Raw genomic sequence first — 24,446 nt, 5'->3', positions numbered from 1 at the left:
TGAACCTGAGTTACAATAAACTGCGAGATTTAGGAATGAAACCTTTAAATAGTAATTTAAAATTATTCTCAAAAGCATGCATCAGAGTAAAAAGATGGACAAATCATATGTTTATACAATTACCATGTTTGGTATGTATTCTATAACATTTTCGATTTGATTTAATTATATACTCCGATACCAGAGATTTAAACTTGCAAACTTCTCAGTTTGATTAAAAATAGAAAATGCTGTCAGCATTTTGGGAAGACATGGACGCACCTTCTGTCCCAGTTAAACACATCTGTCGGAAGTCTCCCGGCTGCAGACTTGAGTTTCAAGTTTTGCGACTTGAGCGGCGGTTGGAGTCACTGTTGTACATCTGCTCGGCAGAGAATTCCGTGGATCGCATGTCCAGGAAAGTGCTTACACTGCAGTTTAGGCGTGTGCAGGCAGAGAGGACATGCTTGACCGCCAGGAATTTAAGAGAACTAGGCGAGTAGTGAGGGAGTCCCCTGAGCCGATCTTACTTGCTAATTGATTTTCCATTTTAGATATTGGTGTGGGTGATAGTTCCTCAGGGGAGTGCAGTAAAAGCCGCCTTTGTGGCCCCCACGGTTGGCCCAGTTAACAGGGAGGGAAGCAGAGTGGAAGAGCAATTGTGATAGGGGATTCCATAGTCGGGGATCAGGCAGGGGTTCTTGCAGCTGTACACATGACACCAGTATGTGCTACCTACCTGGTGCCAGGGTCAAGAATGTCACTGAGTGGCTGCAGCGCATCCTTCAGGGTGAACAGCTAAGAGTTGTGGCCCATATTGGTACAAATGACATAGATATGAAGTGGGATGAGGTGCTAAAAGCAGATTTTCGAGCAGGACCTCAAAAGCAGTAATCTCAGAATTATTCCCGGTGCCAATTGCTGATGGGCATAGGAATAGTTGGAGTGAGTGAGCTGTAGAATCGGAGAACACAATTTCAAGAGAAGGGTGAAGCCACTTAGGACCGAGATGAGGAGAAATTCATTTCCTCAGAGGGTTGTGAATGTTTGGAATTCCCCCCCAGAGGACTGTGGAAGCTCAATCAATAAGCATGTTTAAAGCAGAATTTAACAGATTTCCAAATACCAACGATATAAAGGGATGTGGGGATAGTTTGGAGAAAAGCATTGAAGCCAATGATGTGCCATGATTGCCTTGAAGGGAGGAGCAGGCTCAACTGACTGAATTGCCTATTCCTGCAAAAATATCAAAACGAATAAGCTCTCAGACTCTGTAGCTCTGAGGAATCCGAGTGTAAAATACAAAATTGTGAGATTGTCTTTATGACCGCAGGATATCTAACACTGTACAGTATCATCAAGTATCACATCATAGTGTTATTAATAACTAGAGCAAGCTGCATTTATATAGCATCTTCAATCCAGTAAATCAGGATGTCTTGTGTCACAATTGGTGGCATCCCGGCCTCTAAATCAGAAAGTCTTGGTTCAAGGCCCACTCCAGGATTGATGGTGAAGGAAGCTGCGTTGTCGCTCGTCCTGAAGGCCGCCTTGGAGAACGCTTACCCGAAGATCAGAGGCTGAATGCCCTTGACTGCTGAAGTGCTGAAGAATCGCCGAGCAGAAACATATAGCCAAGTTCCGCACACATGAGTACGGCCTCAACCGGGACCTTGGATTCATGTCGCATTACATTCCCTCACCACCTGGCCTGGGCTTGCAAAATCCTACCAACTGTCCTGGCTTGAGACAATTCACACCTCTTTAACCTGGGGTTACCCCATCTCTGGAACTGTAAAGACTTGATTAACTGCAAATGCTCGTATTCAAAGTATCGTCTTGCATCTTTGACTTTATCTCTATATATATATATATATGTGTGTTTCTGGAACATACCTCATCATTCACCTGAGGAAGGAGCAGTGCTCCGAAAGCTAGTGATTCGAAACAAACCTGTTGGACTTTAAACCTGGTGTTGTAAGACTTCTTACTGTGCTCGCCCCAGTCCAACGGCGGCATCTCCACATCACAGATATTAACAACTTCGCCTTGGAGACACCTAAAAATGCGATGTCAGCCTGATGAAACTACAAGGCAGGACTGCGTGGATTCCATATTGTCTGAGGATGCAGCATACGGTAGTTGGAGCATATCCACAACCAATGTGTCAGATCAAAGCTCTGCAATCCTGCCACATTCAATCCTTAATGGTGGTGGACAATTCAGCAACTTTCAGGAGGAGGAGGTTCCACAACGATTTTCATCCTCAATGATACGGGGGGGTGCCGGCACATCAGTGCGAATGACGAGGATGAAGCATTTGCAACCACCTTCAGCAAAAATGAAAAGTGGATGATCCATCTCCGTCTCCTCCTGTCGTCCCCAGCATCATAGGTTCCAATATTCAACCAATTCGATTCACTTTACATCATTTCAGGAAACGGTTGAAGGCACAGGATACTGCAAAGGCCCTTCCAATTTTTAACAACAACACACACAAGATGTGTGCCCCAGAATTAGCTGTGCCCAATCGCCAAGTTGTTCTGGAACAGGGACAACATTGGCAACTGAGTGATGACGTAGAAATGTTGCCCAGGTAATCCCTGTTCAGAAACAGCATGACAAATCCAATCTGGTTCATTACTGCTCCATCCACCTTGTCTCAACTATTCTCAAAGTGATAGAAGGTGACATCAACAGAACCATCAATTGGCACTAACACTGCAATAGCCTGCTCACTAATGCTCAGTTGTGTTTAACAAGGGCCACTCGTACCTGACCTCTATAATAATCAAAACATGGAACTCAAGAGATGAAGTGAGAATGCTGCCCTTGACATTGGAAATGCCTACCCAGCACTGGAAAAGAATAAAGCAAAATGGGAATCAAGGGGAACACTCTCCATGCCTGCCAAAGGGAAGGTGATTCTGGTTGTATTTCGATCTTCTTCATCCCAGGACATATCAAAAAGGTCCCTCAGGATAGTTTCCTCGGCTCAATCTCAGCTGCTTCATCATTAACCTTCCTTCCAGCATAAGGTCAGAGTGGGATATTTGCTGATGATTTCACAATATTGAGCACGATTCACGACTCTTCAGATACTGAAGCAGTCCATGAACACTTGCAGCGACATCAGGATGTTGCCTGGGATGGAGAGTTTTAGCTATGAAGACATTGGGTAGACTTGGACTGTTTTCATTGGAGCAGAGGAGATTGAGGGGGGAACATAATTGAGATGTATAAAATTATGAGGGGCATAGAGTAGACAGGAACAAACATTTCCCGTTGGTGGAGGGATCAATAACCAGGGGGCATAGATTTAAGGTAAAGGGCAGGAGGTTTAGAGGGGATGTGAGGAAAAACCTTTTTACCCAGAGGCTAGTGGGAATTTGGATTTCCCTTCCATGAAAGGGTGGTGGAGGCAGAGACCCCCGAACATTTACAAAGTATTTAGACTTGCGATCACAGGGCTATGGGCCAAGTGCTGGAAAATGGGATTAGAATGGTTAGGTGGTTGTTTTTGACGGGCGCAGACGCAATGGACCGGAGGGCCTTTTCTGCGCTGTATTATTCCACGACTATATGCGGGGATACTGAGTTGGATGATCAGCCATGATCGTATGGAATGTCGGAGCAGGCTCAAAGGACTGAATGGCCTCCTCCTGCTTCTATTTTCCACGTTCCTATGCTCCATCTCAGCAGTGCAGATGTCAACTCTGACTGACTGGGACCCCCCACAGAGAGACTGACATGTTTCTGACAGTCAATGCTGCTGCCTGGGCAATGCCAGTGGCTGAATGGGGATGACGTTTCCACTAATTTTACATTCATCCTTATTCATATGCAAGGCTGTAAGTTTCTAACATTGTACATTTTTATTTTCTTTGATGAAGTAAAGTTGCCATAGTTGCAGGTGACCAGAGGCTGCTTTTCCCTTTGAAGGAGAGAGCTGACTGCTGGTGATTTAACCTGAGGATCACCGCACCTCAGGCGAGGGGCAAGTTTGAGAATACTTGAATAACCTCAGCCGGTACAGGAATTGAACCTGCACAGTTGGCCCTACTCTGCATTACAAACTAACTGTCCAGCAAACTGAGCTAAACTAGCCCATTGCTATGAGCAGTGTTATTTTAAATATTGTGGGTTTCCCTAATTCTTCTTCTTTCTCACTCTGATTTCTAGTTTACGCGATGTCACTCTCACAGATTCTTGTGCCAAGGCTCTCTCCTCCGCTCTCAGTATAAACCAGTCACTGACTGATCTGAACCTGGGGAATAACAATCTGGGAGATTCCGGAGCGAAACTACTGTCTGCGGCTCTGAGGAATCCGGACTGTAAAATACAGAGGCTGAGGCAAGTAGCAGACTTTGTGAGATTGTGTTTTTAAAGTCCTTCCAGCCTCCAGATGGTCCTCACAGGAATCCCGGACAAGGTGCAGAGATTGCCCATGACATTTCAGCTTATGTTGAGCAATTACTGTGTCTCCTCTCCCACCACCAACACTGCCAAACTTTGATTTATAGTTGGAGACTTCAGATGGTTCCGACTTCGCAAAATACTTACCCTGGAAACGTTAGAAGGATTAAAACCCGTTCAAACTCCTGGGTAACTATAATAGGGGACCCCAACCCGACTAAATCCCACCTCCAAACAACAATTATAGCCCGAACAGACTACCCCACAGACTCCCCGGCTACACCCCCGCATTTTACAACTATAACCAAAAAAAACCCCGGAGAACTCTCCCTACACCGCCCCCCCCCTCACTGCCATTTTACCACTCTTTAAAGAAGTCAATGAATAGCCTCCACTTCAAGAAGAACCCCTCACCTGTGCCACTTATTGCAAACTTTACCTTTTCCAGGTGCAAGAAGCTCTGCCAAGTCGCTCAGCCACACTGTCGCATTAGGGCGGCTCTGGGTCCCGCAACCCTAACAATAGGGGTGGCACGGTGGCACAGGGATGGCATGGTAGCACAATGGTTAGCCCTGCTGCCTCACAGCACCAGGGACCCAGGTTCGATTCCTACCCCGGACACTGTGGAGTCTGCACGTTCTCCCTGTGTGTGTTTCCTCCGGGTGCTCTGTTTCCTCCCACAATCCAAAGATGTGCAGGTTAGGTGGATAGGCCTTTCTAAATTGCCTGTTGTTTTTGTCATGATCCTCAGGCTCAATGATAACTCCCTCACAGATTCTTCTGCCGAGGATCTTGCCTCCGCTGTGTGTACAAACCAGTCACTGACGGATCTAGATCTGAATATGAATAAGCTGGGAGATTCGGGCATGAAGCTACTGTCTGCAGCTTTGCAGAATCCAGACTGTAAAATAGAGAGGCTGGAGTAAGTAACAGACTTTGTGAAAGTGTTTTAATAACTGGGTATCTGATGCTGTACATTATCAATAGAAGTAATTGTCTTCTTAATAAGCACTGCACTCACTCTGATTCCTGTTATGTCTCTCACTGATCCCCAGTCTCGGGCAGAATGGTCTCACAGATTTGTGTGCCGAGGATCTTGCCGCTTTCAGTACAAACCAGTCCCTGATATCTCTGAACCTGAATTCAAACTCCTTCACAGACCAATCTGTACCTGCTCTCTGCCACCTCATACAGACTTGCAGGAGCCTGGAGCAGATCGTGTGAGTGTTCCTGTCAATATATATGTGGGTTTTCAACCACGTTGATGATTAATATTTGTCTGTTGTTATTGAGATATTAACTACAGTCTCCAGCTATTTGCACTGCTGTTTAATCTATATATTTAATCTGTTTCAGGCTCGTGAGCAATCGGTTCAGTCCAAATGGAAAAAGACAGTTGGAGTCGCTGCAGGAATTCCGACCTAGACTATGTGTGACATGTGAATATTCCAATTTAGCAACATGACTGATCTGATTCTCTGAACATTTCAATTTACAGACATCCTCGCTCTGATTCTTTGAACATTTTTCTCTGATTCCCTGTCCCTCCCCTTTAACCGGCCGGGCTCCAGGTTGAAATCCTATTGGCCGTTTCCCAGTTTCCAGCTGAGTGAGGGTCATCTCCCATTGTGACATCAGAGGCCCAGCAACAGGGTCACCAGACTCCGCCTCAGTTTGCAGTGATCCTGCTGGGAAGTGAAGCTGCGTGGGTTCAGGATGGGGGCAGAGTGTGTTCAGCTGGGATAGATCCCACTGGCAAATAGGGACAAACACTCGGTGCATGCGGATGTTTCATCAGATCTTTTAACAAGGAAGTTAGATGGAAAACCGCAATGCTTTTCTGTCTCCCTAAGTAAGAAAACAACAGTTTTTGAAACAATGGACTGGATTCTCTGTTCTGGAGACGAAGTGCTGACGCTGGGGTAAAATGTGTCAACTTTCACGACAGGAGATTTGGCGCCGACCCCTCACCGATTCCAGTACCAGTAAGGCGCTAGCACTGGCACCGAGTGAAAGTCCTGCAGATCTTGCCATAAATGGCCATCAATGGCGCCGAGAGCCCAGGTTCGATCCTGACTCTGGATCACTGTCCTTGTGGAGTTTTCACATTCTCCCCGTGTCTGCGTGGGTTTCACCCCACAGGCCAAAGATGTGCAGGGTAGGTGGATTGGCCACACTAAATTGCCCCTTAATTAGAAAAAATGAATTGGGTACTCAAAATTTTTTTTTTTTAAACGGCCACAGAGTGGCCGGGTCCCGGGCCGCGCATGCGCACGGCTGACGACTTGCACCGGTCACGCCGTACAACACGACGCCAGCCGTGTGCGTAACCTAACCCGCAAACCGCAGTCCCACAGCCCACCCCCTGGCACCCCCGCCAGTCCCCTCAGCCCTAGCAGGTGCCCTCCGGCCAGCAGCACGGATCCCGGCGAGTGTGGCGGCGCTGGACACAGTCCGCAGCCGACACGTTAGCTGAGACCACGTGTCCCGCGTCATTGGGAATTCGGCCCGTTGGGGGTGGAGCATTTCGAGTGAGGCGTCAACAGCCTTGCGATTGGGTGCGGTGCACGTCACGCCGGTTTGGAGGGGGCGGAGAATCGCAAACCGCCGTCAAACCGGCCCCGATTCCGGAATCGGTTCTCTGCCCATTCACCGATTATGATATCTGCGTCGGGCAATGGGGAATCCAGCTCATAGTATTTAATGCAGACTCTGCCCTATTGATATTGCGGTCGTGTACACACCGAAGGGCAAGTTTCTAAACAACTGGAATGACACACAGGCCTGTAATTGTCAAATAAATAAGTTTAGCAAGTTGAGTGACCCAGTGTAAAGTACATTGCAGTAAATGGACATGGTCTATATAGGAACTCACAGTCTGAACCACTGTGGGCCTAATGCGGGAGCGTAACCAGCGTGTCTGTGGGGTAGTCTGTTCGGGCTTTCATCATTGTTTGGAGGGGGGATTTAGTCGGGTTGGGGTTTAGTGGGGGGTGGAGTGTAGTCAGATGGTGGGAAGGATAGCCGAGTCGGGGGAAGTGAGGTGTAGTCAGGTCAACGTGTAGTTGCGGGGATAGTTGTGGTCTAAACACAGAGCAGGATCAGCAGCATTTAAACAGAGAAAAGATAGTTTGCTGTTCTGGGTCAGGTTCCTTAGGATGTAATTCTGTTGTATTGATTCTGTTTTGTATTGTGTGCAGTTTTGGTGTCCTTATCTGAGGAAGGATGTTCTTGCTGTGGAGAGAGTGTAGCAAATATTTACCAGGCTGATTCCTGGGATGGTGGGACTAAGTTGGTTAGGATTATATTCATTAGAGTTTAGATGGGGGGAGGGGATATGATAGAAATTTATAAAATTCTAACGGGTAGATTCAGAAAGAATGTTGCCGATGGTGGGGGAGTCCAGAATCACGGGTCATAGTTTGAGGATAAGGGATAAATCTTTTCTGAAGAAATTTCTTCACCCAGAGAGTGGTGAATCTGTGGAATTCACTACCACAGAGAGTAGTTGAGGCCAAAACGTTGTGTAATTTCAAGAAGGAATTAGATTTGGCCCTTGGGCTAAAGAGATCAAGGGATATGGGGGAAGGCGGAATCAGGGAATTGAACTTGATGATCAGCCATGATCGTAATGAATGGCGGAGCAGGTTCGAAGGGCCGAATGGCCTCTTCCTGCTTCTATTTTCCATGTATGTTTCTACAGATACTGATGGACCTGCTGTACATTACATTATTTCCTGCTTTATTTTACATTCCCCACCATCATATACAGTTTGTTTATTCTCTCCTCATTCTGGTATAATACATGGTGAAGTTTCACTGGATTTATCAGACTTCAAAAGTTAGGGAAAGGTACCAACAATTTGTAATCAGCAATGACCAAGTTCAAATAACAATATCACGCAAGAAAGATGACTCGGTCTTTGATATCACCTGGGATCACAGACTGACAGATCAAAGAGCAGAGGGATAAGACTCCATGGCTAAATGTAAATATCACCCTAAAGATATCAAATTAATCAACATACAGTAAAGAGGAATTAAGATTTATATCCTAGAAAGAGCAGGAATAGAAATAATTTTATAGCATCTGTCACATACTTTTGTTGTGATGTGTGACCACTGACTCCCAAATTGCAATGAAATAAATGATTGTTTAATGGAGTAGATTTCTGTTATCGGCGGGGGGGGGGGGGGGTGTATTGGCTACGATGTTGGACTGTCAATCCAGACTGACTGTTCAAATGACAGTTTGAGAATTTTAATTTGGTTCAATAGAAACTGGATTTTAAATAGAAACTGTTGACTGCAGACCCTCTCCAATGTGATTGACTGTTATGTTAGCTGCCTGTGAAATGCCCTAGAAATCTACTTAGTTTTATCAAAAAGTTACATCAACAAGTTAAAGGGCGGCACAGTGGTTAGCACGGCTGCCTCACTGCTCCAGGGTCCCAGGTTCAATTCTGGCCTCGGGTGACTGTCTGTGTGGAGTTTGTACGTTCTTCCTTTGTCTGTGTGATGCCTCCCACCGTTCAAAGATGTGCAGGTTAGGTGGCAACCGAAATTGCCCCATACTGTCCAAAATGTTACGTGGGGTTAATAGGCTACGGGGCGGGGGTAGAGGGGTGCGGGAGGCATGGGCTTGAGTGGGGTGCTCTTTCCAGAGGCCGGTGCAGACTCGATGGGCCAAATGGCCTCCTCCTGCTTCTATTTTCTACGTTCCTATGCTCCATCTCAGCAGTGCAGATGTCAACTCTGACTGACTGGGACCCTCCACAGAGAGACTGATATGTTTCTGACAGTCAATGCTGCTGCCTGGGCATTGCCAGCGGCTGAATGGGGATGACGTTTCCACCAATTTCACTTTCATCCTTATTCATATAGAAGGCTGTAAGTTTCTAATGTTGTGCATTTTTTTTTTCTTTGATAAGGTTGTTATAGTCCCAGGTGACCATAGGCTGCTTTTCCCTTTGAAGGGGGGGAGCTGACTGCTGGTGATTTAACCTGAGGATCACCACACCTCAGACGAGGGGCATGGTTGAGACGGGCCCTTCATGAAATTCCATGAATAAAATAGCTCAACAGCAACATCTCCGAGCATTTTGAGTAGACAATTAGTGACTTTACCAGTGACACCCACAACTGGCATCCTTGGACTGCAAATTGAAAGGTTTCTGTGAGGCTGCCGATTGCTAATGCCAGTTTCTCACCAGAGCAGCAAGTTGAGGGATAAATGTCCTTGCAGACACTGGGGAACTCTCCATATCTCCTTGTGTTGGAGCGGATGGGATCTGTTGTATTCACTTCATAGAATCAGAAAACCCAGACAGTGCAGAAGGAGGCCATTCAGCCCATTGAGTTAGCACCGAGCATCTGAAAGAGGACCCGAACCTAGCCCACATCCCCGTCCTATTCCTATAACCCTTTAATCTAACCTACACACTGGACACTAAGGGACAATTTAGCATGGCCAATCCAACTAACCTGCACATCTTTGCACTTGAGCCAACAAGGTGTTGGCGAGGTGACAGCAAGGTGAGGTGTTAACCATGGATTAACACCTCATCGGTGGAAGCAACAGTCAATGGAAAAGAGAATCGGGCTGAGTACAAAATTCACGGCCCACCACTTTGGGCAAAATTCCAAGACAAACCAAGCCTCTAATCAACAGTATTAGACAGACAGAATACTGAATGGATTAATTAGATTCCTCAATAGTTGATACTAAATGAATCTCCCCAATCTGCAGTAATCTCAGACACTGAACTAAACCATAGTTTGATAATCATTGATCTAGTAAATGGTTTCTGATGGTGACAGACTGAGCTGACAACCCCCCTTATTCATTGTGCTATCCACCTCCCTAAAAATTCTGTTATTAATGTTACTGGATGACCCTGTCTACAACTATTTTTACTGATTGTTTGTATATTCTATTTTTAAGTTATGATAATTGTGATATTGGGTCAATTAAACAGTGCCATTGGATGATTTGTTATCTGACTTGTCCTTTGAGGTTTTGACAGGAAAGGATTAAATCATTCACACAGGAGTGTGTGGGGATTTGAACTGAGGGTTGATGAGGTTAACGCTGACTCAATGGGAACTGGATATAGGACAATTCAGCTGAACAATATGAGGCAGCGTTCACTTCTGGAGCTAATCTGGGAGGTAAAACATAGACAGTTTCTCGACTGTGAGGATAGCTCTCACAGGGACGGCATGGTGGCAGAGCGGTTAGCACTGCTGCCTCACAGAGCCAGGGACCTGGGTTTGATTCTGGCCTTGGGACTTGAATAGGGTTTGCACTTTCTCCTCGTGTCTGCGCCGGTTTCCTCCACGTGGTCTGGTTTCTTCTTACAGTCTTAAGATGTGCAGGTTACGTTGATCAGCCAAGATAACTTGCCCCTTAGTGTAAGATGTGCAGGTTAGGTGAGGTTATGGGAATAGGAGACCTGGGCTCAAAAAGGGTGCTCTTTCCAAGAGCTGGGACAGACCCAATGGACCGAATGGCCTCCTTCTGCACTGTCGGGGTTCTAGGAAAAGCCTATCTGGGGCACAATCTGCAGCAGTCAGCATAAGCGTTAAACAACATGTTCCAGTTAACCTCGTGACCTTAAACAGTTGTTCTTATGACACAACCTACAGCAATCAACAGAAAGGTGTTCGAACTCGGTCTCAGGACCAGACACATCGATCAGGTTTGGCACCAAATGGGGAAGGATACAAAGAAAAATGAAGGGTATATACCACTCAGTCTGCCTGGGTACACATATGTAACTTGTTTAATGTAAAATTTAAAACAGACATAATCTTTATTAGTGTCACAAGTAGGCTTACATTAATACTGCAATGAAATTACTGTGCAAATCCCCGAGTCACCACACTCCGCCGCAGGTTCGGGAAAAGGCATGATCCAATGTAAATGATATTATTGCCTACATGACCGCACTCTGTATAAATTGTACTTGATTCCATGTGTTGAGCAGAGTCAGCTCCGGAGGTCTATCTCTGAAGTTGTGCTCTCGAAGCGATCATTCTGTGCCTGAGACACCTCCGATTATTTTGTGGGAAAGAGAAAAATTACAGCAATACTGTTTTGTTCCCGTGTTAAGTTTCTTCTTTGTAAACTGTTAGCCAGAGGCTCTGGCACAGAGATAACATTGCACTGCCCTGTACTCTCTTGAGCAGCTCTCTCCAGCAGATTCAGCGGTGAGATCCTGGCCATGAGGTACACTGTCTATTTCTGTCACTGGCTGTCTCTTGTGAGAAAATGATTCAGCTTCTCTGTCATCTTTGCTTCCCATCAGCTAGAAAATGGGAGAATCTCTCCTCCGCGATTTGGTGTCAAAAACACGTACGTACTGGATGCTTGACGTCAAGTGTACTTGCAGGGCGCATGGCCTGCTCACTGCTGCCGCTTTTGGTGGGAAGACTCCAACTCGCCTCATTTCCTTCTTATTTAAAAGGCGGTGGCCCCGCCATTCTCAATAAAATTACCAGTAGCAGCCATTGGTCACTTCTCCTGTGATTGGAAATGCTGCGACTGATGTTGCGATATTTATCTGATTATAAATATGGCGGTTAATATGGTCGCCTTCCTTAATCCTATTTATGTTTATGCCTTAGAGTCGCCAGGTATCTCTTGATACCGCCACGAGGTTCGACCCGAATACTGATCAAAGAGCCAATACACCAGTTAGTTAGTTCAAAGTCAATACTATTTATTTACACACGCAGTAAGATCTACACATGCACAAAGTACTACAAACTAAACTACCTCTAACGCTAACGCCTATACTTAACTTCGGGCGCCCACTCAGTCAGAGGAACAATGGCCGTTGTTCGGATCTGAGGCTGTTGGGTTCGAAGGGGTACAGGAGAACAGCTAAGGTCGTCTGTCTGGTAGCGAGCGTTGACCTTGAATTTACTTGCTTCTGGTGATGCTGGTGGATGGGTCTCTCCGCTTTGAGAGCCAAGTCCAAGAGAGCGAATCTCTCGTGGGGGTTCCTTCTTATACTTGGAGGGGCTTTGTGCGCTTTTAGGCGGGCCTTAAACTTGGCCCCAATTAATTAGGCCGCTTCTCGATCACTGTTATCTATTTTGACCAATAAAGGGGTGGTTGCCCTGATGGCTGGGCGTGTCCTTGGTGGCCGTTGGCCTGGCTTTGTTTGTGCTTTTCGGTTGGGGAACTGGCGCCGGGATGTCTGTAATAGTATCGGTTGCTTGAGTGTCTTTCCTTTGTTCCCGGAGATGTGCTAATTGACCTATAGTTTCAATTCCGTCTGGGAGCTGTGTCCCAAATATGCATTCAGGCTCTGTGCCTGCTTGTTTTCTAGCATTGTCCACAGTTCCCTATATTCTTTGCAAGCGTCCATTTTGTATTCTGAAAGTGGCCATCCCAGATGGCTACACCGATCACTGCCTTCTGGCACCCGTCCATGACCCACATTTTGAAAAACCCTGCTATGACAGTGAAAAGTTGAAGCTGCAGTGCAGATCCCTTGGAGACACCACTAGTCGAATCCTCCTAACTTAAGCCAGTTGCACTGGACAGGGTATGTCATTCCTCTATCTGATTCCAGTTTACCAAATCAATGGCTCTATTCGGAACTCAGTCACACTTTAGGGATGTCATCAAAACATCCCTAAAGAGGTCAAATATATCCCCTAACTCATGGGAATCTCTGCTGTGTAGTAACCAACTAAAATGGAGAAAGTTCATTTGGAAACGCATTGAACACATCGAGAGACTTCCTCAGGAATATGCAGAGGCAAATTCAAGGTGACAGAAAGAGAGCAAAAATCTTCAAACAACTCATTTATCTGACACCCCAATCATCGCCTGCAACCCATGTGTGATCGAGTCTGCAAATCTTGCATTGGCATTATCAACCATCTGAGTTCACAATGAATCAGGGTGGAAGCGAGTTAATTTGACACTGAAGGGCTTCCTAAGAAGAAGGAGAACAATAAAGCAATCATAGGTAGCACAGTGGTTAGCACAGTTGGGTCCCAGGTTCGATTCCCGGCTTGGGTCACTATCTGTGTGGAGTTTGCACATTCTCCCCGTGTCTGCGTGTCCCACAGTCCAAAGATGCGTAGGTTAGGTGGACTGGTCATGCTAAATTGCCCTTAGTGTCTAACAAGGTTATGTGGGGTTAGGGTGGAGGTGTGAAGTTTTCTTTCCAAGGGTCGGTGCAGACCCGATGGGCCAAATGACCTCCTTCTGCACTGTAAATTCTATGCCTATGTCTAACTGAGTTATGCAAAAAAAGGCAGACATCTCAGAAACACTATGTTTGAAGGTGGCATCATCAGAACAGTAACACTCACTCCACAGCCCCCACCCAAAGTCTGGAGTTAGATTTCAGATCAACCACATCAATTGCCCTTAGTGTCTAACAAGGTTATGTGGGGTTAGGGTGGAGGTGTGAAGAGCCCCAAGTCGTGGTCCACATAGGTACCAACGACATAGGTAGGAAAAGGGATAAGGAATAAGGATGTATCGCAGGAATTCAGGGAGCTAGGGTGGAAACTTAGATCTAGGACAAACAGAGTTGTTATCTCTGGGTTGTTACCCGTGCCACGTGCTAGCGAGACGAGGAATAGGGAGAGAGAGGAGTTGAACACGTGGCTACAGGGATGGTGCAGGAGGGAGGGTTTCAGATTTCTGGATAATTGGGGCTCGTTCTGGGGTCGGTGGGACCTCTACAAACGGGATGGTCTACACCTGGACCAGAGGGGTACCAATATCCTGGGGGGAAATTTGCTAATGCTCTTCGGGAGGGTTTAAACTAGTTCAGCAGGGGCTTGGGAACCTGAATTGTAGCTCCAGTATACAGGAGGTTGAGAGTAGTGAGGTCATGAGTAAGGTTTCAAAGTTGCAGGAGTGTACCGGCAGGCAGGAATGTGGTTTAAAGTGTGTCTTCAATGCCAGGAGCATCCGGAATAATGTGGGTGAACTTGCGGCATGGGTTGGTACCTGGGACTTCGATGTTGTGGCCATTTCGGAGACATGGATAGAGCAGGTACAGGAATGGTTGTTGCAGGTGCCGGGGTTTAAATATTTCAGTGAGCTCAGGGAAGGTGGTAAAAGAGGGGGGGTGGCATTGTTAGTCAAGGACAGTATTATGGTGGCAGAAAAGACGTTTGATGAGGACTCGTTTACTGAGGTAGTATGGGCTGAGGTTAGAAGCAGGAAAGGAGAGGTCACCCTATAGGCCTCCGAAAAGTTCCAGAGATGTAGAGGAAAGGATTGCAAAGATGATTCTGGATAGGAGCGAAAGCAACAGGGTAGTTGTTATGGGGGTCTTTAACTTTCCAAATATTGACTAGAAACGCTATAGTTCGAGTACTTTAGATGGGTCTGTTTTTGTCCAATGTGTGCAGGAGGGTTTCCTGACACAGTATGTAGATAGGCTGACGAGAGGTGAGGCCATATTGGATTTGGTACTGGGTAATGAACTAGGACAGGTGTTAGATTTGGAGGTAGGTGAGCACTTTGGTGATAGTGACCACAATTCGATTAAGTTTACATTAGTGATGGAAAGGGGTAGGTATATACCGCAGGGCAAGTGTTATATCTGGGGGAAAGGCAATTATGATGCGATGAGGCAAGACTTAGGATGCATCGGATGGAGAGGAAAACTGCAGGGGATGGGCACAATGGAAATGTGGAGCTTGTTCAAGGAACAGCTACTGCGTGTCCTTGATAAGTATGTACCTGTCAGGCAGGGAGGAAGTGGTCGAGCAAGGAAACCGTGGTTTACTAAAGCAGTCAAAACACTTGTCAAGAGGAAGAAGGAGGCTTATGTAAAGATGAGACATGAAGGTTCAGTTAGGGCGTTCGAGAGTTACAAGTTAGCTAGGAAGAACCTAAAGAGAGAGCTAAGAAGAGCCAGGAGTGGACATGCGAAGTCTTTGGCAGGTAGGATCAAGGATAACCCTAAAGCTTTCTATAGATATGTCAGGAATAAACGAATGACGAGGGTAAGAGTAGGGCCAGTCAAGGACAGTAGTGGGAAGTTGTGCTTGGAGTCCGAGGAGATAGGAGAGGTGCTAAATGAATATTTTTCATCAGTATTCACACAGGAAAAAGACAATGTTGTCGAGGAGAATACTGAGATTCAGGCTACGAGACTAGAAGGGCTTGAGGTCCATAAGGAGGAGGTGTTAGCAATTCTGGAAAGTGTGAAAATAGATAACTCCCCTGGGCCGGATGGAATTTATCCTAGGATTCTCTGGGAAGCTAGGGAGGAGATTGTTGAGCCTTTGGCTTTGATCTTTAAGTCATCTTTGTCTACAGGAATAGTGCCAGAAGACTGGAGGATAGCAAATGTCCCCTTGTTCAAGAAGGGGAGTAGAGACAACCCCGGTAACTATAGACCAGTGAGCCTTACTTCTGTTGTGGGCAAAATCTTGGAAAGGTTTATAAGAGATAGGATGTATAATCATCTGGAAAGGAATAATTTGATTAGAGATAGTCAACATGGTTTTGTGAAGGGTAGGTCGTGCCTCACAAACCTTATTGAGTTCTTTTGAGAAGGTGACCAAACAGGTGGATGAGGGTAAAGCAGTTGATGTGGTGTATATGGATTTCATTAAAGCATTTGATAAGGTTCCCCACGGTAGGCTACTGCAGAAAATACAGAGGCATGGGATTCAGGGTGATTTAGCAGTTTGGATCAGAAATTGGCTAGCTGGAAGAAGACAAAGGGTGGTGGTTGATGGGAAATGTTCAGACTGGAGTCCAGTTACTAGTGGTGTACCACAAGGATCTGTTTTGGGGCCACTGCTGTTTGTCATTTTTATAAATGACCTGGACGAGGGCGTAGAAGGATGGGTGAGTAAATTTGCAGATGACTCTAAAGTCGGTGGAGTTATGGGCAGTGCAGAAGGATGTTACAAGTTACAGAGGGACATAGATAAGCTGCAGCGCTGGGCTGAGGGGTGGCAAATGGAGTTTAATGCAGAAACGTGTGAGGTGATTTATTTTGGAAGGAATAACAGGAAGATAGAGTACTGGGCTAATGCTAAGATTCTTGGCAGAGAGATCTCGGATGGATGAGCAGAGACATCTCGGTGTTCATGTACATAGATCCCTAAAAGTAGCCACCCAGGTTGAGAGGGTTGTTAAGAAGGCGTACGGTGTGTTATCTTTTATTGGTAGAGAGATTGAGTTTCGGAGCCATGAGGTCATGTTGCAGCTGTACAAAACTCTGGTGCGGCCGCATTTGGAGTATTGCGTGCAATTCTTGTCGCCGCATTATAGGAAGGATGTGGAAGCATTGGAAAGGGTGCAGAGGAGATTTACCAGAATGTTGTCTGGTATGGAGGGAAGATCTTATGAGGAAAGGCTGAGGGACTTGAGGCTGTTTTCATTAGAGAGAAGAAGGTTAAGAGGTGACTTAATTGAGGCATACAAGATGATCAGAGGATTGGATAGGGTGGTCAGTGAGAGCCTTTTTCCTCGGATGGTGATGTCTAGCACGAGGGGCATAGCTTTAAATTGAGGGGAGATAGATATAGGACAGATGTCAGAGGTAGGTTCTTTACTCAGATAGTAAGGGCGTGGAGTGCCCTGCCTGCAACAGTAGTGGACTCGTCAACACTAAGAGCATTCAAATGGTCATTGGATAGACATATGGACGATAAGGGAATAGTATAGATGGGCTTTAGAGTGGTTTCACAGGTCGGCGCAACATCGAGGGCCGAAGGGCCTGTACTGCGCTGTAATGTTCCATGTTCTATGAGTGCAGTGTTAGAGGAATATACGGGAATTGGGATCTCAGATCGTGCGCCACATTGGTTGGATGTGAGGCTTAGTTTGGGACAGGTCAGAGAGGCTGGGATGGCGGTTGGATTCCGGACTTCTGGCAGACAAGGCGTTTTGTAAGAAGGTGAGAGTGACGATTAAGAACTAGGTGGAGATGAATCAGAATGGGGAGGTGTCGGCAGCCACGTTCTCAGAAGCTTGGAAGGCGGTGGCCCGAGGTGATCTTATTTTGTTTAAGGCTCATAGGGATAGGAGGACAAGGGAGGAGCAACAATGGCTACTAGGCAACATAGTTGAGCTTAGATAGAACATACTCGGCGGCACCCACTGTGTGGAGTTGCCCATGGGGACAGACAACTTCCTGGCAGAGTTTTACAAGCGTTTTGCGACACGAGTTGCTCCCGCCCCACTTGTTGGGGCTGTTCAGTGAGGCAGTGGGGAAGGATGAGTCGCCAGCAATGGTATCTCAGGCATCGATCTCGTTCATCCTGAAAAGTGGGAAGGACCCACTGGAGTGTGGGTCCCAGAGACCCATTTCTTTGTTGAACACGTACATGAAAGTACTGGTGAAGGTGTTGGCATGTAGTTTGCCGGAGATAGTCTCTGAAGATCAAACGGGCTTTGTGATGGGTAGACAGCTCTCCAGTAACATTAGGGGGCTGCTGAATGTAATTACACTCCATCAGCGGGGTCAGCACGTGAGGTTATTGTATCCATGGATGCGGAGAAGGCTTTTGATCGGGGAGCGTGGAGGTATCTGCTTACAATTCTGGGTAGGTTTGGGCTGAATTTTGTGGCATGGGTTCGTCTTTTGTATGTGTCCCCTGTGACTCGTGTGTACACGAATGAGACAAATTGGTACTATTTTGAGTTATATAGCGGAATGAGACAGGAGTTCCCTCTCTCACTATTGTTATTTGCGTAGATGACTGAGCCCTTGGTGATGGCCCTTCAGGGGTCAGCTGAGTGATGAGAGATTGCGAGGAGGTAGGGAGCACCGGGTGTCACTGCATGCAGTTTGAGTCGGAAGCGTTGGAAAGTATGGGCAGAATTATGGACCTGTTGGAGAGATTAATGGCCTTCTCCAGTTGTATGTTGAACAAAGAGCCAAGTGTTTCCAGTGAATGTGGCTGGGCAGGGCCAATTTGGGGATGAGACCATTCAAGGTGGCAAGAGTGTGGTTCAGGTATTTGGGGATTCAGGTAATGTATGAATGGGCGATGATGCACAGGTGGACCTTGACAGGGTTAGTGGAAGACATTAAGGTGGATTTCAAGATTTACACTTGACGTTGGCAAGGGGTGTGCAGGTGGAAAAGATGAATGTGTTGCCAAGGTTCATGTTTGTCTTTCAGACCCTCCCGATCTTTCTCCTTGAGGCCTTTTTCCGTAGGGTGAAGGCATTGATTTAGGAGTTTGTATGGGCGGGGAAGGTACCGAGTGCGAAGAGGGCTCTGACAAAGGCAGAAAAGATGGTTGGCTCTCCAGACCCTGATGTATTATTACTGGACTGCGAATGTGGAGAAGGTGAGGTGTTGGTGGGACGAGGAGATGGCAGAGTGGATTAGGTAGCAGGATGGATCCTGCAGGGGTTCTAGTTTGATGGCCCTGGTGACAGCCCCGTCGCCGTTGGCCCCGGGGAAGTATTCGGGGAGTCCGGCGGTGGACTCGACTGTTAGGATGTGGAACCAGTTTGGGAGTCATTTTGCGTTGGCTAAAATGTTGGTGTTGACGCCACTGTGTGGGTGTCATGTGCAAGTACCTTTAAGAAATGGGTGTTTATCGAATAGCTGTAGTGGGTGTACCTTTAAGAAATGGGTGTTTGTCAGATAGCTGCAGTGATGTCAGAGTGTGGGTGGAGTTGGGCTGTATGTCTCACTTTCGCTTTGAGCAGGCAGCTACAGGGTGTTTTTAGTTTTAGTTTTGAGAGCTGGATAGCTGCAGAAAAAGCAAACAGCTGCATAATGATCTCTGTGCAATCTAAAGACTGTCTCCAGACCATTTGGATGATTTCAAAGTGATAACTGCTCTCAGTAGAGAATTTAAACCCGATCGCTGTGTTAAAAAGGGTCTTTTGTCTTGTGGATGTTGCAAGGAAAGATTAAGGGTTACTTATAGAATATTGTATCTGTAGGGAGGATTGGTGTTGATAGTTGTTAAGACATTTACTGTGGGTTTATAAAGTGTTAACTGGTTTCATAAATAAACATGTTTTTTTCTGTTTAAACATACTTTTAGTTCTCTTGCATCACACCTGTAAGTGGGCCCATGTGCTCCCCATAACAATCTATTAAAAGTTATGGGTCAGGTGAACTCCATGATCCACTGTGGGATTCTCTAAACCCTGGCCCACACTTTGGGGTTCTCTAAATCCTGGCCCATAACAGTGGGAAACAGAGGTTTAAGCCGGTGGGATGTATGGGAAGTGCAGGGAGGAGGAGCTGGAGCGGGTTAGGAATATGTTCTCGGAGGGGAAGTTTGCTGCACTGGATGAGCTGCGGAAGAGGTTTGTGTTACCGAGGGGAAGTGAGGTTAGGTACGAGACTTCGCAAAAAAGGATTTCCTGATGTTCCCCCAAGTACCAGGGTACACGTTATTGGAGCAACTGCTGCTCCCTGATGACTTGGGAGAGGGCAGGATTGGGGACAGATATGGGTGGTTGGGAGATCTGGGCAAGACAATGGTGCTAAGAATAGAGCATAAGTGGGAGGAGGAGCTGGGGAGGGAGATAGGATGGGGTCTCTGGTGTGAGGCGATGCGGCGAGTGAACTCTCTCCTGTGCAAGAATTAGCTTAATTCAGTTCAAAGTGGTGGACAGGGTACAGATGACTGGGGCTAGGGTGAGTGGGTTCTTCCAGGGGGTGACAGATGGGTGAGAGGAGTTTCAGGCAGGAACGATGAATCATGTTCGCATGCTTTGGGACTGGTGAGAAGTTGGAGAGATTTTCGGAGGCACTGTTCCAGACATTATCCGGGATAGTGGGGGCTGAGGTCACGCCGGACCCTATGGTGGCAATGTTTGGGGAAGGGGGCCGATGTTGTGGCCTTCGCCTCTCTGATCTCCCAGCAAAGGATCCTTTTGAACTGGAGGTCGGATGCACCACCGGGAGTGGTGACTTGGCTGGGGGACTTGTTCTACTTCCTCATTCTGCAGAAGATTACGTTTGCTCAAAGGGGTTCAGAAGAGGGTACTGAAGTATTGTGGAGACCTTTCACGACTTTCTTTGAAGAACTGTTTCTGGCGGGTTGGGGGGGCGGGGAGGATGGAGGGGAGGATTAAAAGGATTAAAATGCTGTCTTGTTGGGCTGTTTTTGTTGATATTGGGTATGTTTGCAATAAAATATCTTTGAAAAAATGGAATCTAACTCAATATACATGTATATTTTAAATGAATTTTTATTAGGGTCTTAACATTTCATAACATACTTTGCACAACAAGATAAGACCCAGACAGGCATTTACAAGAATTTTACAACCATTGTAGTTTTTACTATTATACGTGGGGAGCATCAGACTGCAGGGCCTGTCATACAGTGTTCAGAAATCGAGGTGGCAAGGTGATCGAGACAGATACAGAAAGAAGTGGCTTACGCAGAGAGAAAAGCTGTTGTGGAGTGGTAGCTGGACCTCCTCCAGCAGGTCCGTACATGTCCACATGGTTCCCCTCCCCTAGTTCATCCGCAGTCAGTAACCTGTCCAGTAGTGTGCGTCCCAGTATCTAGGGGAATGACTCCGGTTCCTTGCGGAAGAGGTTTTGGACTTGGTTATATCTGAGTTTGTTCCCTTTCGGGAGCTGGAATTTGTCTGTAAGCTTCCCTCGAGCCACTATGCCCTCTGTGCACATGTCTCTATCAATGTCCCCATATCCTGTCTCCACCTTTTGAAGGCAGCGTCCATTGAGGCGGGGGTGAACTTGTGGTTTTTGCAGATGGGCGCCATGGTGCACGTCTCAGTCAGACCGAAGTGATGTAGCATTTGGTTCCAGGTTCAAAGTGTGGCAACGACAAAAGTGGGCCTTTTGAGTGTGTGGCTGGGAGGGAATCGGAGTGCGGTCATGATCAGTTCTCTGAGGGATATCGTGCTCTCTTCCGTTCTGACCCGTTCTGTTTTTGGTTGCTTCGCTGTTCGCTGCCTGCCTTTGACAAAGCCCACCTGATCATCCGTGACTACCTCTGCTACGCACATCTCACCTGCCCCGCCAGAGTCTTTGCCAGGATCTTGGTGTCAGTATTAAGGAGTGAGATGTGTCTTTATGACCCACACTCCATTGGATTTTTGTCTTTTTGGAGGATTAGGCCTGAACCAGCGTTGGTGGTCGGGTTCCCCTACACAGCGAGTCAGCGAACATCTCCCGCAGGTGCAGGGCCAGTGCTGGCGCAAATGTTTTGTCGAGGTCCGCCGGGGATCCTTCAAGTCCTGGCGCCTTCCTCGCCTGCACGGAGTTGATGCACTCCATGACTTCCCCCAGTTCTAACGATGCTTCCAGGCCCCGTCTCCTGTCCTCTCCCATGACCAGCATGTCCAGTCCATGGAGAAACTGCTTTATCATCGAGTCTCCCTCCGGGGTCTCCGAGGTGTGTGAAGTACTCTGTAGAAGGTCGCAAAGGCTTCATTGGCCTCTGGTGCTGACTGGTTGGCCGTTCCGATCTTCCACCTGAATTATTTCCCTCATGGCTGCCTACTTTCTCAGCTGGTGAGCTAGCAGGCCTTATCTCCATGCTCGTAAAACCTGCCCCAATGCAGGCAGAGTTGGTGCACTGTTTTCCCAGTGGAGAGCAGGTCAAAGTCCATTTGTAGCTTTTTCCTCTTCGCACGTAGTTCCACGGTCAATATCATAGACTATCGCCAATCCAGCTCCAGTATGGAGTCAGTCGTCTAGGCCTTGCCACCCGCTCCTTCCTGTTTTAAGTGCAATAATCTCCCCTCTTATCACTGCCTTCAGTGCCTCCCAGAAGGTGAAGGGTGAGACCTCCATGTTCTGGTTGCAAGTTCCTTAACTGTCGATGGCTTGTGATTACCGCTCACAGAACACCTTGTCGGTGAGGAGGGGCTTGCCAGCCCCCGTGGGGGCGTTAAGCCCGGTCCGTCTACAACCTCACAGCCAGGCAGTGTGCAGTGTGGTCAGAGATTACTATTCCAGAGTACTCCACTCCGACTGTCCCTGGGAGCACCGATTTCCCCATTTACGAAGAAGTTGATCCCGATGTAGAATCAGTGGACCTGGGAGAAGGAGGACAACTGTCTGTCCCCTAACCTGTATGTATCCACTGTCCCCATCGAGTGCTGAAAGGCATTTAGTCCCCTCACCATGGTTGACTGTTTCACCGATTTGGGGCTGGATCTGTCTTTGCGTGGGCCGTGTGTGCAGCTAAAGTCCCCCAATCCCCATGCCATAGTGAGTCGGTGGGAGACTAAGTCGTGGATTACTGCAATGGTTTTCTTAATAAAGTCCGTGTTGTCCCAGTTGGGCGGACACAATTAAATTCACGACTGGTGTCCCTTCCATTACACCGGTAGCCATTACATACCATCCCCCTGGGTCTGTAACCGTCTCTGTCGCCATGAATGCTATCCTCCTACTGAGCAGTATGGCCATCCCATCGCCTTCCTCCTTCAGCATGACTGGTCCGTCTGTCCGACCCAGCCCTTTCTTACCCTCAGTCGTCGTTCTCCCGCAGGTATGTCTGTTGGAGGACGATGACATCGGCCTTCAGGCTTTCAGATGGGCAAAGACTCTGGATTGTTTCAGCGGGATGTTAAGTTCCCTGACGTTCTAGGTGGCTATACTGATGTGGGGTTTCTGTTCCCCGTACCTCACGGATGTGCAACTGTAGTCCAGGGTTTCCCTTTGTCCAGGAGCTATCCAAGATGACCATTCTTGAAGCCCTTGTTACTGTTGTCACCAGGCGCTACTTTCTGTAACCAACATTGTGCTCTTATCCCTCCCCCCGCCCATTTCCACCCTGGGTCTGCCTGCCCCTCTTGTCTCTCCCTCCCCGTGGGCCTTCTTCTGACCCCCTCGCCCCCCCCCCCCCCCCCCCCGTTTTCCCACCGTCCTGTCCCCCCTGGCTTGAGTTTTATCCCCTCTTCTACCAGGCCCTCCCCGTCTGGAGCTGTGCCAACGCCACACCACCACTCCATACTTCCCTGTGCTAGCCTGCTCGCTGGTGGGGAGTTGCCCCCAGCCCCCAGAGTGCTCTCTACCTCCATCTGCCGGCTGCTTTCCACCCTCTCACCCCCCCCCCCCCCCCCCCCACACACACACACACTTCCTCTCTCGTTTCTTCACCTTTCTGCACCTTCACCCCCTCTTTCCATGGACTTACATAGGTTTGAAAGCAATTTTATCCTGCGCGAATATTCCTTGATGTTCGTTGTCATTGTTGTTGCTGCTGCTTTTCCAGTGCATGCTTACACACAAGCTCATCTGCTTCAGCTGGTGTAGTAAAATCATGTTCTTACCCTGGAAGGTTACCCTTAGACTGGATGGGCACCAACATCCCAAACCCTGCCTTACATTTTACAGGACTGCCTTAACTGTGTTAAATACAGTCTAGCCTTTGGCCAGGTCTGCCCTAAAGTCCTGAAGTACACGGATCGAGTGCCCTTCCCATCTCTTTCCCAGTTCAGGATCCGCTGTATGTCTTGGTGCTGGTGTAAGTTGGCAATGGTGACACATGGTTTCGCCTCTGCTTTTGGCCTTCACTGGAGTGATTTCTGGGCCCTGTCTATTTCTGGGGGCTTGTCCAGCAGAACCTTGAGGTTTCTGCTCTCAATACCCACCGGCCAGCCCACAATGTTGAGGTTTTGGGGCTGCGATGGGTTCTCCTAGTCCTCCACAATTCCCTTGAGCGTTCCCTGGGTCACTACCAACTTCGCTCCCTCCAATTCCAATGAGGCGATTCGGTCGCCTCGGTCAGTCGCTGCCTTTTAGAGTTCATGTACCGGCACTTTGTGTGCCTACAATCACCACTCCATTTTTCCCAGCGCCTCCCTGTAGGAGGCCAGGGCATCTTCGACCGTCGCTTTCCCTGTCACCATCACTTGCAGTTTGATTGCAACCTTGTGCTTTAGGATCTCCTGTGTTAGGAGCTCCATCCACTGACATGGATGGGTGGTCCGGCGTGAGGGTCAGTGACCCGGATCGGTTAGCTCTGTCCAGCTCTATCTAGCACCGCGTGTCTGTCAACCTGGCTTCCCTCTCCTGGCCTCTATTATTGTTACCGTCTGTTCAGCCCTTTGGACGGTTTGAGGGCATCTCTGTTTATCTGTG

At 47.6% G+C, this 24,446-nt stretch overlaps 1 protein-coding gene and 1 long non-coding RNA gene across 7 annotated transcripts in view; one reads left to right on the top strand and one right to left on the bottom strand.

Annotated features, from left to right (window-relative positions):
* LOC140410237 (NACHT, LRR and PYD domains-containing protein 3-like) overlaps positions 1 to 8,559 on the top strand; it is a 91,611-nt gene extending 83,052 nt beyond the window's left edge. For all 6 annotated transcript variants that reach the window (XM_072498196.1, XM_072498197.1, XM_072498192.1 and 3 more), the window contains 4 exons: positions 4,162 to 4,332; positions 5,147 to 5,317; positions 5,451 to 5,615; positions 5,752 to 8,559. In XM_072498196.1, coding sequence (XP_072354297.1) covers positions 4,162 to 4,332; positions 5,147 to 5,317; positions 5,451 to 5,615; positions 5,752 to 5,860 — 616 coding nt within the window. In that variant the 3' untranslated portion in view covers positions 5,861 to 8,559. The remainder of the gene's footprint in view (positions 1 to 4,161; positions 4,333 to 5,146; positions 5,318 to 5,450; positions 5,616 to 5,751) is intronic.
* Positions 1 to 24,446, bottom strand: part of LOC140410244 (uncharacterized) — an 857,189-nt gene that overhangs the window by 235,242 nt on the left and 597,501 nt on the right. The gene's annotated exons all lie outside the window — the stretch shown is intronic.

Source organism: Scyliorhinus torazame, chromosome 4 (assembly GCF_047496885.1).
Source record: "Scyliorhinus torazame isolate Kashiwa2021f chromosome 4, sScyTor2.1, whole genome shotgun sequence".
In the NCBI taxonomy this organism is placed as follows: domain Eukaryota; kingdom Metazoa; phylum Chordata; class Chondrichthyes; order Carcharhiniformes; family Scyliorhinidae; genus Scyliorhinus; species Scyliorhinus torazame.
Note: the sequence above shows the minus strand (reverse complement) of the source record. Positions and strands in the feature narration are given on the sequence as shown.